The 14595-nt window shown below is 45.1% G+C and overlaps 1 protein-coding gene across 1 annotated transcript; it reads left to right on the forward strand.

The window, feature by feature from the left end:
* The first annotated feature begins 5299 nt into the window (after positions 1 to 5299).
* LOC114365301 (uncharacterized) lies at positions 5300 to 14092 on the forward strand. Its single transcript, XM_028321828.1, has 3 exons — positions 5300 to 8188; positions 9195 to 13531; positions 13938 to 14092. The coding sequence occupies exons 1-3, from the start codon at positions 5625 to 5627 to the stop codon at positions 14090 to 14092; spliced, it is 7056 nt and encodes a 2351-aa protein (XP_028177629.1). The 5' UTR covers positions 5300 to 5624.
* Positions 14093 to 14595: the final 503 nt, after the last annotated feature.

Consider the following 14595-nt stretch of genomic DNA (forward strand, 5'->3'; position numbering starts at 1 on the left):
TCTTTAGCGCTCCTGCACACGACGCCGCCGCGCCTTTACACTGTTTAAACGCGCCGCGTGAAGACTGCTGCCGCGCCGCCGCCGCGGTGGCGGCGTCGTGTGCAGGAGCGCTTAAATAAGTGCTACGACGTTGGGAAGCGCTACGAAGATTTTTCAGCGTTACAGCATTTCTATAAGTGTGCTATCGGGGTTTCCGCCGTCTGCTCAAATTAGTTTTAGGAATATTTGTATAAGCGCATCGCACTGGGCAAAAACTATAGCCGGCTGCCAGCACGCGCGCGCCTGCGTGCGGCACCACTTCCCCTGCCGTGGTAGTAAATCACGGCACAGAATCATAAATGTACTCTACCTTCGATCAACAATACCAACTGAATATCGGGTCAGCGCAAAAATGACGTCTCGCGAAATAACAGCGCACTTGAGAAGTGAGTTGTTTCTCCGGGCGGCGCGTGCGGCTGCGCCGGCTGCCAGCCCGCGCGCGCCTGCCAGCGGCGCCGCTTCCTCTGCCACCTGTCGCGACACCCCGCCGCCACGCACACGCACTGCATACCCGACGAGTGGAAGTGAGTTACAGTAGCTGTAGCTTGCTACGACCTTAGGGAGTGCTACGAATATCTTTCAGCTTTACAGGATCACCCGAGGAGTGGAAGTGAGTAACAGTAGCTGTGCTTGCTACGACCTTAGGGAGTGCTACGACGTTAGAGAGTGCTACGAAGATCTTTCAGCGTTACAGCATTTCTATAAGTGTGCTATCGGGGCTTCTGCCGTCTGCTCAAATTAGTTTTAGGAATATTTGTATAAGAGCATCGCACTGGGCAAGAACTATGGCTGGCTGCCAGACCGCGCCTCATGGAAGTGAGTCATAGCACAGAATCATAATATGTACTACCTACCTTCGATCAACAATACCAACTGAATATCGGGTCAGTGCAAAAATTGCGTCTCGCGAAATAACAGCGCACTTGAGAAGTGAGTCGTTTCTCCGGGCGGCGCGTGCGGCTGCGCCGGCTGCCAGCCCGCGCGCGCCTGCCAGCGGCGCCACTTCCTCTGCCACCTGTCGCGACACCCAGCCGCCACGCACACGCACTGTATACCCGACGAGTGGAAGTAAGTAACAGCAGAGTAGCTCACCGCTAATCCCCGCTAAATTTTGTCAGTGTGTATACGTGTTGGCGCGGTTTGTGTTGGCGCGCTCACATACAAACCTCGCCCGTGCGTTTCTATGAATATGACCTACTCATTTGTATTTACTCCGGTAACAGTAGCTGTAGCTTGGCAACAAGTGCTACGACTTTAGGGAGTGCTACGAAGATCTTTCAGCTTTACAGGATTGCCCGAGGAGTGGAAATGAGTAACAGTGGCTGTAGCTTGCTACGACCTTAGGGAGTGCTACGACGTTAGAGAGTGCTACGAAGATCTTTCAGCGTTACAGCATTTCTATAAGTGTACTACTATCGGGGCCTCCGCCGTCTGGTCAGTTTTAGTTTTAGAAATATTCGTGTAAGCGCATCGCAAGAACCTCTGCCGTAGAAGTGAGTCACGGCACCGAATCATAATATGTATTACCTACCTTCGATCGACAATACAACTAGATATCGGGTCAGCGCAAAAATTACGTCTCGTGAAATAACAGCGCACTTGAGAAGCGAGTTGTTTCTCCGGGCGGCGCGTGCGGCTGCGCCGGCTGCCAGCCCGCGCGCGCCTGCCAGCGGCGCCGCTTCCTCTGCCACCTGTCGCGACACCCCGCCGCCACGCACACGCACTGCATACCCGACGAGTGGAAGTGAGTCACGTAGCTTAACGTCGTAGCACTTCATTAAGCCTGCGTTTCCACCATCGCGTCATGCGTCGCTACGCATCTTCGCACATCTCTGGTGGAAATGCTACAAAGATCTTTCAGCGTTACAGCGTTTTTATGTGACCCCTGTGGCAACACACAACAGGAATTTTGTTTTCAAATTAGGGATTGGTGGTGAAAACGGGCATCAGTTATCTGAAATTAAATAGTTTTTATTTAATTTTTATATTACCCGCAGGTGCGACGGACAGGTGGACTGCCCGGACGGGTCGGACGAGGGCGCGGGCTGCGCGTGCGCGGGCGGCGTGCGCTGCGCCGACGGCACCTGCGCCGACGCGCTCAGCGGCTGCGCGCGCGGCGCCTACTGCCCGCACGCGCCGCTGCCCGACGCCTTCAGGTGAGACCAGGCTTGCAGCGGGCAGGGGACTGACGGACGGGCGGACGAGGGCGCGGGCTGAGCACCAGGCTTGCAGGTGCGGCAAGGGACTGACGGACGGGCGGACGAGGGCGCGGGCTGAGCACCAGGCTTGCAGGTGCGGCAGGGGACTGACGGACGGGCGGACGAGGGCGCGGGCTGAGCACCAGGCTTGCAGGTGCGGCAGGGGACTGACGGACGGGCGGACGAGGGCGCGGGCTGAGCACCAGGCTTGCAGGTGCGGCAGGGGACTGACGGACGGGCGGACGAGGGCGCGGGCTGAGCACCAGGCTTGCAGGTGCGGCAGGGGACTGACGGACGGGCGGACGAGGGCGCGGGTTGCGCGTGCGCCCGACGCTTTCAGGTGATCATTTCAGCCATAGGATGTCCACTGCTAAACATAGGCATCCCCCAACCCAATGATTTCCATGTTGACCGGTTGGTAGCAGCGTGCGTCCAGCGCCTTCCTGCTACCTTTATGATGTCGTCAGTCTACCGTGTGCCCACGCTGCGTTTTCCGGTACTCGGGCACTCCAGAACCTAGCTGCCCCATCGGCCGTCAGTTCTGCGTATTATGTACCCTGCTCATTGCCACTTCAACTTATACGAAATCGAATCAGAAATGAGGAGATACTTAAACGAGCTAAAGTCGCTGACGCTGACATAGCCTGACGGATCAGCAAGTTCAAGTGATGCACTTTCCATTTCCCAGGACGCCTGAAGCGGGCATTCGCTTCCTGCACCCGGGCGAGTTTTCGTGGAGGCTCTTAAACGCAAATTCTAAGATAAAGCTACCTACTTGAGTTTTTAACACGACAGTATTTTTTGTGTACAGATGTGACGAACGGCTGTGCCTGTCGCCCGGATTGCTGTGTGACGGCCAGCCACATTGTGAAGACGGGTCTGACGAAGCTCCTACCTTTTGTAGTCAGAAAGATCAGGTAAGATGTCTCATTGTTAATAGTCGCTGCTCCTAAATAACGTTATAAACACAGGCCCGATTTAGAGATCCGGAGGCCTCGGAACAATAAAGGAGTGGAAGCCCCCTGGTCCAATTTTCCAAATGAAATGGACAATCTATAATATAAAAATGAATCGCAAAATGTGTTGGTAAGCGCATAACTCAACAACGCCTGGACCAATTTTACCATGTACGAGCCATCGTACATTATTACTTGCACATTTCCTTTTTATATAGTTAAATCATTTATTGCTAAGTAGGCGTTAAACACTTTACGTATAAGTTTGACCTAGTTTTAATTCACGCCTGTAGAATCACTTAGTAATAAATCAGTGTATGAGCAGCACTCAAACGGGTCGGTTTTATTTAGCACTCTTAGGAGTAACCCATCCCTCATCAGCAAGCATAGCATAGCAACTATTACATTTCTTTGGTCCTTCGAGCAAAACGGTTGCGGGGCCCATCGGTGATCAAGTNCGCGTAACAAACATAGAAAAAAAAAATACATACATACGGGTCGAATTGAGAACCTCCTCCTTTTTTGAAGTCGGTTGAAAATTAAGAATGTATGTACACGAATTTCCTTTATATGGGCAAAAGCAAATCGAACTAAATCTAAATTAATAGAAAAGCACTCTGATTGGTTGAAAATTATGTCGAAAATATTGATGTTGAGCTAACTGATTTTCGTTTAAACCTCATCACGATGACGCTAGGCGGTTTTTCTTGAACTCTGAAATTTCAGCTGAAATTACTGGTATCAAGAAAAATCTACTAGATCGGTGCTGGACCATACTTCAGTGTTTAAATTCGGGATATAACATTAATAAAACGAAATTCGAAGAGTTCGCTAAAGAGACAGCTCGACAATTTTTACCAAGTATCTTTGGTATAATAAATGCCTGCTTCCGTTCACAAAGTACTAGTTCATGGTACTAATGTTATAGATCACGCTTTATTGGCAATCGGGGAGTTGTCTGAAGAACAAACACATTAAATCATTTAGACGCAATTACACACGAAAATTGAGCCGCATCTTGACCAATAAAGATTAGGTCAATAGGCTTCTTCTTCATTCAGACCCCCTCTTATCAAGTCTACGTAAGATAAGTTTAAAAAAATGTGCACTGGATTTGTTATGTATTTAAAATATTATTTTTTGTGTTGAAAATTGGAATTGTTATGTGTACTTATTTAAAATTAATTATAAGTATTCTTGCAATTTTATTGTATACCTTTATAGTTAACTAATAATATAAATAACCATTAATCACAACATTCTAACATTATAAGTCGCAGTATTAAATGTTTAATTTTTTTTTGTCTAAAACAAAATTACTATGAGTAATTTTTTCACCTGAAACTTAGACATTTGTGTTGCGAAATATCATAATTATGTTAAAATTTTAATTATTTGTGTATATTCTAACATGTTTCAACATATAAAATAAATAAAACCACTTTATTTTGAAGTCAAGCATTTATGGCCGCCTTAGTACGGAGCGTGAATCACAGTGCAACGCCGACGTCGTACGAGGCGTTGCAGAGCCCGCAGCGGTCATACGCCGCCACCAGCACCGCTCCCTCCTCACCCCCGCCGCAACGGGACCCGGAGGTCGAGCGGACGGAAGCGGCCCCTGCGCTCCACCGAACCACCGAGCAGCACCAGCGCTCCTACCCGCCCATAGTGGTCGAGAGCCTGAGGAACTGGCCTCACAACTTCCGGAGCTTGTATGACAAGCTGGGCCATGCACCGAACGCGCGCCCCTACAAGTCCGGCGTGCGTTTTATCGCGCGCACGCCCGAGGAATATCGGGTGGTGCAGCGCCACCTGACGGAGGCAGCCGAGAGCGACCCGGGCCTACATTGATTCAGCTACTCGCTGTCCTCCGAGCTGCCCACCAAAGTGGCCATCAGAGGGCTCCCGGCGGCCACAGATCCCGCCGAAATCAAGCACGCTCTAGAAGAGCTGGGCTTCGAGGCAAAACACGTCCGTCCGATCCCACCGAAGCGAGGCCGCTCCGGCTGCCTGTACCACGCGCAGCTGGCGCGCCTCAACCGGCAGGAGCTCTCCCGCTTGTACGCGGTGACCGAGCTCCTGCACATGCCGAGTAACCCATCCCTCATCAGCAAGCATAGCATAGCAACTATTACATTTCTTTGGTCCTTCGAGCAAAACGGTTGCGGGGCCCATCGGTGATCAAGTGCGCGGTAATCGAGCAGAGTTTCGCGTGTGATCATTTGTGCCGTTGTGGTAACAACTCGTAACACCAACATCATCGGTCAGCATCAGCATTAGTCACTTGGCAAGGGTCAGGTGGCTCAGCAGCACTGTCAACAACTTCCTTCTGGATCCACGGGGGGAGACACGACAGTAAGCAGTTAGCAGTCGCAGTTCATCAGTCAATCAAGTAAGATTGTTCCTTTATCACTTTAACTTCCAATTCATCATGGAAGGCATCATCATTCGTCAAAAAGAAATTGTTGACAAACTAAAGCAAATTCAATCATCCTTTGGAAAGGATTCTTCTACTAGAAAAACGCCGGAATACATCCAAAAGCGTTTAGAAGCAATAGATAATCTCTGGGGAGAATTTGATCAAAATCATACTGAATTACAATCCGTAGAGGATAAATCGCAGCAATATTTTACTGAAAATATTTACGAGCAAATGTTTGATTTTTACAAAGCATTACGAGAAACCATCTCTTCTTACGGAAAGGAAGAGAAGGCCGCCCAATCAGATAGTAAAGTTATTGAACTTCTAGGGCAACAACGAACAAATTTTAGAGCATTAAATAGGCTTATACAGAGCATAAATACAAACGAAATCAATGAAAAATGGGAAATCGAGGATGAATTACGTAACTTACAAGCGCGGTGGAACATCATAGATAGCATGCACTTGCAAATAGATAACATATTGCAAGGCAGTGATATATTTTACGAAAAAGAACTTTCATCTCACGAATCTTCTTTTAAACGCATAAAGAGGATTTTAAATCAGAAGTTGTGTTCGTCTACTCATGTTCAGCAAGCTACGCCAGTGTTAGATATACCTGTTTTTACGGGAAAATACACTCAGTGGCCCACATTTTTTGACCTATTTGTGGAAACTATTCACAATAACAACATTTTGTCCAAAACTCAAAAAATGCAGCACCTTAAGGGTAAAGTCAGAGGGGAGGCTGAACGTCTCATTCAGCATCTCACTATATCAGCAGAAAATTACGATACCGCATGGGAAATATTAATCCATAGGTATAATAATCCGCAATTATTATTTACCAAGCAAATTGAGATTTTTCTTAATCAACCTAACATCAATAAACAGTCATCTTTTGAACTTAAACGTTTATATGACACAAGCACCGAATGTATTCATGCAATCCACAATCTTGGAGTGGATACTAGCACCTGGGATCCACTATTAGTTCATCTTCTAGCCAAAAAGTTAGACATGGATACCTATAGCGATTACAAGGAGGCTCGTAAATCTCCTAGAGATTTACCAGCGTTAGATGAATTCATGGAGTTTTTAGAAACAAAATTCATTGCTCTCGAACCTATACATAAACGGGAAAGAGAGTATACTTCTCCTAAAAGTAGTTCAACATCTCAATATCATTCCAAGCCATCATACAACAATAATCAAGGTCAAGGGAAACCTTTCTCCAAATTTTATAAAGCAGCATCAACTTATACTCCAAAATGTCCATTATGTACTCATGATCACGAATTATATCGTTGCCACAAATTCATTAGCATGACAGCGGATATGAAATTAAAAACTGTGTCGAAATATAAAGTATGTCAAAATTGTCTATTCAAGCATATTGGTAAATGCTATTCCTTAAAACGTTGTAAGGAATGCAATGACGAGCATAATACTTTACTGCATGATTCATTTGCGCAATCGAACCACATAGCAACGAAACAATCGAGTTCGACACCTACTGGTTCATCAGCAAAATCGATTGACAAACAGCATTGCGTTAATCACGTGGCTTCCGAAGATGAGGAAGTTTTGTTAACAACTTTATCATTGAGAGTGAAGGCCGCCGACGGAACCTACGTCACTCTCAGAGCATTACTAGATCAGGGATCACAAATAGCACTTATCTCTGAGAACGCTGCACAGATGCTAGGGTTGCAGAGACAACGTTATCATGCATCAGTTTCAGGCATAGGAAACGGTTCCAAGACTAGCAAAGGAGTCGTATCCATTGAATGCCAATCTATTTACAACGACTACAACTTTACAACACAAGCATTAGTAATATCACGTGTTATTAACAACTTACCGAACAGCTCATTTAGCAAGCAATTTTGGCCACATTTACAGCATATAGATTTAGCAGATCCTGATTACAACGTATCCAAACCGATTGACATTTTATTGGATGCGAGTGTTTATTCGGATATAATTATGAGCGGTTTGATTAAAGGCCCTGTCCAGGCGCCTATAGCACAGCAAACAAAGTTAGGCTGGATTCTCTCTGGCAATGTAAAAACTTTTAACTGCCACGTAGTCATCAACGAATTGAAAGACATAGCAAAGTACTGGGAGTTAGAAGATATAAATGAAAGCACTAGCACATTGACTAGAGAGGAACAGTACTGCGAAGACTTTTATCAGGCTACTACAACTCGCCTAGACAGTGGGAGGTATGTAGTGGCACTTCCAATGAAGCAAGATTTTGAACAGAGCTTAGGTTCATCTAAACCGAAAGCTATAGCACAATTTAAGCAATTGGAGCATAAAATGGCAAAAAACAGTGCATTCTCAAGCAGTTATAAGCAGTTTATTCATGAATATCAAGAGCTAAAACACATGCGTGAGGCTGGTGGTGACGAACCTAGTTGTTACTTACCTCATCATGGCGTCTTCAAGTTAGACTCAAGCACTACAAAACTACGTGTAGTATTCAATGGCTCATCAAAGACCACCACAGGCCACAGTCTGAATGACTTGATGGAATGTGGTCCCAACCTTCAAGTTGACCTACAAAATCTCATCNCGCCCGAGGCGTCCCGACGCCCGCAGAAGGGGCACCACAGGAGCGCGAGCGCACGGCGCAGCGGCAGGACCCGCGCTTGCTCGCTCGCGCCCTCCCCCCGGCGCCCCGGCCGGCCCCCCGCCCCGCCCCGCAGGCGGAAGCGGACGAGTGGCCGCCGCTGCCGCCGCCCGAACGTGTGGCCCCACACGCCGCCCCTCCGGCGGAAGCGGACGAGTGGCCACCGCTGCCGCCACCCGAGCACCTGGCCGACCCCACCTCCTTCGTGCGCCAAGCGACGGACACGATCGTCCAGGTCCTGTCCGACCTGGCGTACGGAGAGGAAGACCTGCGGGAGACGGCGCAGCGTAATCTTGCGCTGCTCCGCCAGAGGTTCAACCTGGAGTAAAAATCTCCCCTGGCGCCTCGCTCGCCCGCCTGCTCGCTGGTAGCTCACTGGGCCTCGACGAACGTCGACTCACCCGGTGGGTTGTACCGCGCCGAGGGCGGGCCGAACGAGCGAGGCGAACACAGCCACCGGACGGAGGAATCTGCCCGAGAAGAAGCCCGGGTAATGAGCGTGAAGCTCGAGACCCGCACCGGCCTAACAAGCCGAAGAAGCCAGGATCGATCGGCAAACACCAAGGAACTGGTGGCTGACTTATCATCCAATCAAGTTGAAACACCCTTCGATTTCAAATGTTCAGAGTCCCGTAAGACCCTTGGGCTACGGTGGCATCCTTCAACAGATAATTTTTCATTTCAAAGTACTATTGATCAAAAGGAAGCCAATCATACTAAACGACAACTTCTATTCTGATATCTCCAAAATTTTCGACCCACTGGGTTGGCTTTCTCCTCTTACAATTAAAGCAAAATTATTATTTCAAAAAGCATGGACGTCAAGTATGGCATGGGACGATAAATTATCACAGCAATTGCAAGAGGAATGGCATCTATTAAAAGATGACCTTAAAAACATTGATCAATTTTCGATACCACGTTACTTAGGCAACACATTNTCTCATCTTAAGGTGGAGACAGCATAAATACGTGATAACTGCGGACATCGAGAAAATGTTCCGTCAGATACTCGTCAGGGATTCAGATCAACCCCTACAGTCTATCATTTGGCGCGACTCGCCTTCAGAGCCACTTCGTGAATACCATCTCACGACAGTTACATATGGGACTAAGGCAGCCCCATTTTTAGCAATTAGAACTTTGAGACAACTTGCTAAGGATGACGCATCGAAGTATCCTTTAGCAGCAGCAGCATTAGAGAGTTCATTCTTCACTGATGATCTCCTAAGTGGACATAATAGCATTGAGCAAACAAAAGAGCTACAAAATCAATTAATACAGATGTTACAGGGTGCAGGAATGAATTTGAGAAAATGGTCGGCAAACACCAAGGAACTGGTGGCTGACTTATCATCCAATCAAGTTGAAACACCCTTCGATTTCAAATGTTCAGAGTCCCGTAAGACCCTCGGGCTACGGTGGCATCCTTCAACAGATAATTTTTCATTTCAAAGTACTATTGATCAAAAGGAAGCCAATCATACTAAACGACAACTTCTATCTGATATTTCCAAAATTTTCGACCCACTAGGTTGGCTTTCTCCTCTTACAATTAAAGCAAAATTATTATTTCAAAAAGCATGGACGTCAGGTATGGCATGGGACGATAAATTATCACAGCAATTGCAAGAGGAATGGCATCTATTAAAAGATGACCTCAAAAACATTGATAAATTTTCAATACCACGCTATTTAGGTAACACATTAATTACATACAAAATACACGGATTTTGCGATGCATCCGAAAAAGCATACGCGTGTTCTATTTACATCGTAACAAATAACAATAAAGGAGAATGCACATCGACATTAGTAATAGCAAAAACAAGACTAGCTCCATTAAACAAGCAAGTCTCACTACCGAGGCTTGAGTTGTGCGGTGCACAACTTTTATCACAACTTATGAAGAAAGTTGTCCAAGCATTACCTAATAACGACAACGTATCAATTCACGCATGGACTGACTCCATGGTGGCCTTAGGATGGATCCATGGAGATGTCACGCGTTGGAAGCAATTTGTAGCAAATAGAGTCAATCAAATCAAAGAGGTCATCCCAGCCTCTCAATGGAATCACGTGCGGTCAGAAGACAACCCAGCTGATTCCGCAACCAGGGGTTCAACAGTGAAAACCCTACTAGAGCATTCGTTGTGGTGGCAAGGGCCCAAATGGCTTACTACATTTGACCCCAATGAATTTAGCAACAAAAAATATCAAAGCCCAATGATAGAGGCAAAACAAGCATGTGTAAATACTGCTTTACATCATAGCAACCAATCTACACTTATAACTGAATTACTGCAAAATAATAATTCAATTACTCGCGTTATAAAAACAATAGCATGGGTTTCACGTTTCGTGGCGCGCTTGCGTCATAGGTCATCGGAGTGTAATGAACTTCTATCGCCAACTGAAATTGAAAATGCATACAACATTGTCATCAAAGACACTCAAGCAAGAGATTTTGAAAATGAATTAATTCAATTACAGAGCAAGGGCCACGTGAAACCAAATAGCAAGATAGCAAGTTTACATCCATTTTTAGATGAGCATGGAATCATGAGAGTTGGTGGTCGGCTAAATAATTCGGATCTCAGCAGCTCTGCCAAACACCCGATCATTTTATCAAATCATAGCCGACTTACGGACCTCATTATCAGTCAAGGACACATAACAACCCTACACGGGGGTCCTAGACTTACACTATCATACATCAGAGAGAAATACTGGATTCTTAGTGGAATGAATACAGTAAAAAGACAACTCAGAATGTGTGTAACATGTAGACGTTATAGCACTGAAAAGAGACAGCAAATAATGGCAGACTTACCTCGGGCTCGGGTAACTCCATCACGTCCCTTTGCACACACAGGAGTTGACTTCACAGGTCATGTTGACCTGAAAGCAAGCAAGGGTAGAGGCGTACGGTGTCATAAAGGATACATAGCAATTTTTGTATGTCTCTCTACCAAAGCAGTTCATCTCGAGCTGGTCTCGGACCTAAGCACGCCTGCCTTCCTAGCAGCGTTTCGTCGCTTTTGTGCACGTCGTGGTGTTCCTACTCACATGTACAGCGACAACGGCACTAATTTTGTAGGTGCCAATCGATTACTGAAAAAAGAGTACAAGGAGATAACAGCAAATATCAATCATGAGTTCTTCAACAACATAGCCGAATGGGATATAAAATGGTCATTTAACTCACCCGCATGGCCGTCCGCAGGGGGTTTGTGGGAAGCAGCAGTCAAGAGTTTTAAACACCACCTAAAACGAACACTTGGCGAGCAACGACTCACATACGAGGAGTTTAGCACATTAATTCAACAAATAGAAGCCTGTCTCAACTCGAGACCCCTATTCCCTCTGACTGAAAACCCTGAAGATGACTTTCTAACACCAGGTCATTTTCTTATTGGTGGCTCTCTATTATCACGACCTCAGGGAGATGACAATATGAACCTTCCCAGTAGATGGCAACTTTTACAAAGCATGATAAAGCATTTTTGGAAGAGGTGGTCAACAGACTACCTTCAGCAGCTCCAAGCTCGATCCAAATGGAGAACTCCTAGCAAAAACATCGATATCAACGATATTGTTCTAATCAAGGACGATTACTTACCGCCCGGGAAATGGGTCATGGGCCGAGTGTATGACATCCACCCCGGTAAAGACGGATACGTTAGAGTAGTATCTGTCAAAACACAAAACAGCATAATAAAAAGACCGATTACGAAATTGGTACTTTTACCTGTTCATGAGATGTCATCAGAACAGAATCAGCATCCAGCAAAGCAAGAAGTACAGCAAGGCACAAATAAAAGGCCTAACAGAAGCAGTAATAAAATAATCAATGGCTTAGTAACAACTTTATTGTGTTTTGCAATGTTAATTTCACCAACTGTCCAGCAAAATTCACAGCCCTACAACGTCACTCAAATTACAGAAAACAAGGGGTTGTACTTCGACAAAATATCTAATCTACAGTACATCAGAGACGAGTGGAAGCTTGTTGTCTATTACAACTTATCATCTTACTATCAAGGATTAACAAACATTGAATCTTATGTAAATCATCTATCACAGAGCTGCAAACCTCTACCTAAACAATATCAAACACTTACCTCTCAATTAAATCATGAATTGAGCGAAATTCAGCATTACAACAAGTTGTTACAATTTCAATACAACAATCGACAGAAGCGTGGGTTGGTCGATGGAGTCGGCTACATCGCTAACTCATTGTTTGGAGTGTTAGATGAGAGATTCGCAGAGAAGTATGCAAAAGATATCGAGCAGGTGACTCACAATGAAAAACACCTTCAAAATTTGATCAGAAATCAGACTCTCATTCTCGAAGCTGAGTCTAACATCATACAACGCAATGAGAAAATCATGAACACTCAGTTTACATTCGTCAGACAGCACCTTCGCAACTTAACTGACGAAATTAATCACGTTCGCCTAGATGTTCAGAACGACCTCTACGTGACGTCATCAGCATTAGTAGCAAACATAATCATCTCCAATTTAAGGCGCATGCAAGAGACATTGATAAATACAATCACCGACATAAGACACGGTCGCATCGATACTCATTTATTGTCGCCTGAACAACTACAGTATCAAATTCTAACTATATCAAGTCAACTACAGGGTGATCTCGCTATACCTGTAGAACAAAATCACTTTACCGACATCTATAAAATGTTAAAGGTGTCATCGAGATTACATAACAGCTATCTAATCATTGAAATCAGAATACCGCTTGTAAACAAGGAAATTTATGAACTTGACAGAGTTATAACTATTCCTCAAAACAAAAATCAGCAGACATATTATATCATTCCTAGTCATCCTTACATAGCCTTCAATCTTAGAAAAGATACGGTTATGTTCTTATCAGATGATGATCTGCTTTTATGCATTCATGCCTCTGAAAACAGAATATTATGCTCACTCGATACGCCTATATACGACATTAGAATGAAGCAGTCCATATGTGAATTAACTATTAGTAATTCATATACAAAAACAACACTCTGTAAATACGAGCAATCAAGTTGTACGAACAGATGGATCAAGTTGCACGCGCGGAACGACTGGCTGTTCTCGTGTTGCCAAGAATGCAGCGTTCGCATTTTCTGCACAGCTGGTGTGTCAATGTTATCGTTATCAGGTAACGGCCTTGTCACCCTAGAGCATGGTTGTGTACTCAGGGACAATGACCTGTCAATCTATACTCACAACAACTACATGAATCATATGACAGTNTTAAGTGAATTAACTATTAGTAATTCATATACAAAAACAACACTCTGTAAATACGAGCATTCAAGTTGTACGAACAGATGGATCAAGTTGCACGCGCGGAACGACTGGCTGTTCTCGTGTTGCCAAGAATGCAGCGTTCGCATTTTCTGCACAGCTGGTGTGTCAATGTTATCGTTATCAGGTAACGGCCTTGTCACCCTAGAGCATGGTTGTGTACTCAGGGACAATGACCTGTCAATCTATACTCACAACAACTACATGAATCATTTTTTTTTACGAGATTGTAATAATATATAGAATCCATTATTGGCTGTAAGAACAAAAATACCTGTTTGTATTATTATTATAAAGAGCTGTGGTTTTCTGAATAAAGAAAAATAAAAATAAAATAAATAAAATAAATATGACAGTTCAAAACGATATCAAAGTCCCAGAGTTATCTATCTTGAACAACATCATCAACACCACCATCACGGATGAGATGATGATACCAGAGAATCACACACTCATGTGGCAGCAGCTTAAAGGAGCAAATGGAGAACCTGAAAGGACAATCTTACTCTGACCTCAGCATCCACGATGTCCATCACTACACGACAACATATGCAATCGTAGCAGTACTACTAGCAGTAGCGGGGACACTCGCATACTTGAAGATCAGGAGACACCGGCAGGCGCGGGCGCGGCAGGTGGCTGCCGACGCTCCGGCGCCGGCTCCTCGCAGCAGCGCAGTGGGTAGTGTTAGTGATCTAGTGAGTGTTACTTCAGCTCCCATTGAGTTGAACTTACTGCGTAAGTCAGTAAGCAGTGTCAGTGTTGATCAAGGGACATCCCCCATGACGCCTATCGCGTCACGGTCAGTGTCGTTTCACGTCCCAAGTGTAGAGTCACGCGAGTGAATTAAAATTATGAACAGGACATCAGTAGTTAAGTTTAGTTCAATAAATCATAATTATATCATCTTGATATTATAAAACAGCATTTATATCATTATGTCTCATCAAGCACAGTAGCATAAGATACTAACCCAAACTATTGGATTCACCTTGTATCACGTAACAGCACTGT

Source organism: Ostrinia furnacalis, unplaced genomic scaffold (assembly GCF_004193835.3).
Source record: "Ostrinia furnacalis isolate ACB-3 unplaced genomic scaffold, ASM419383v2 OfSCF0447, whole genome shotgun sequence".
NCBI lineage: Eukaryota > Metazoa > Arthropoda > Insecta > Lepidoptera > Crambidae > Ostrinia > Ostrinia furnacalis.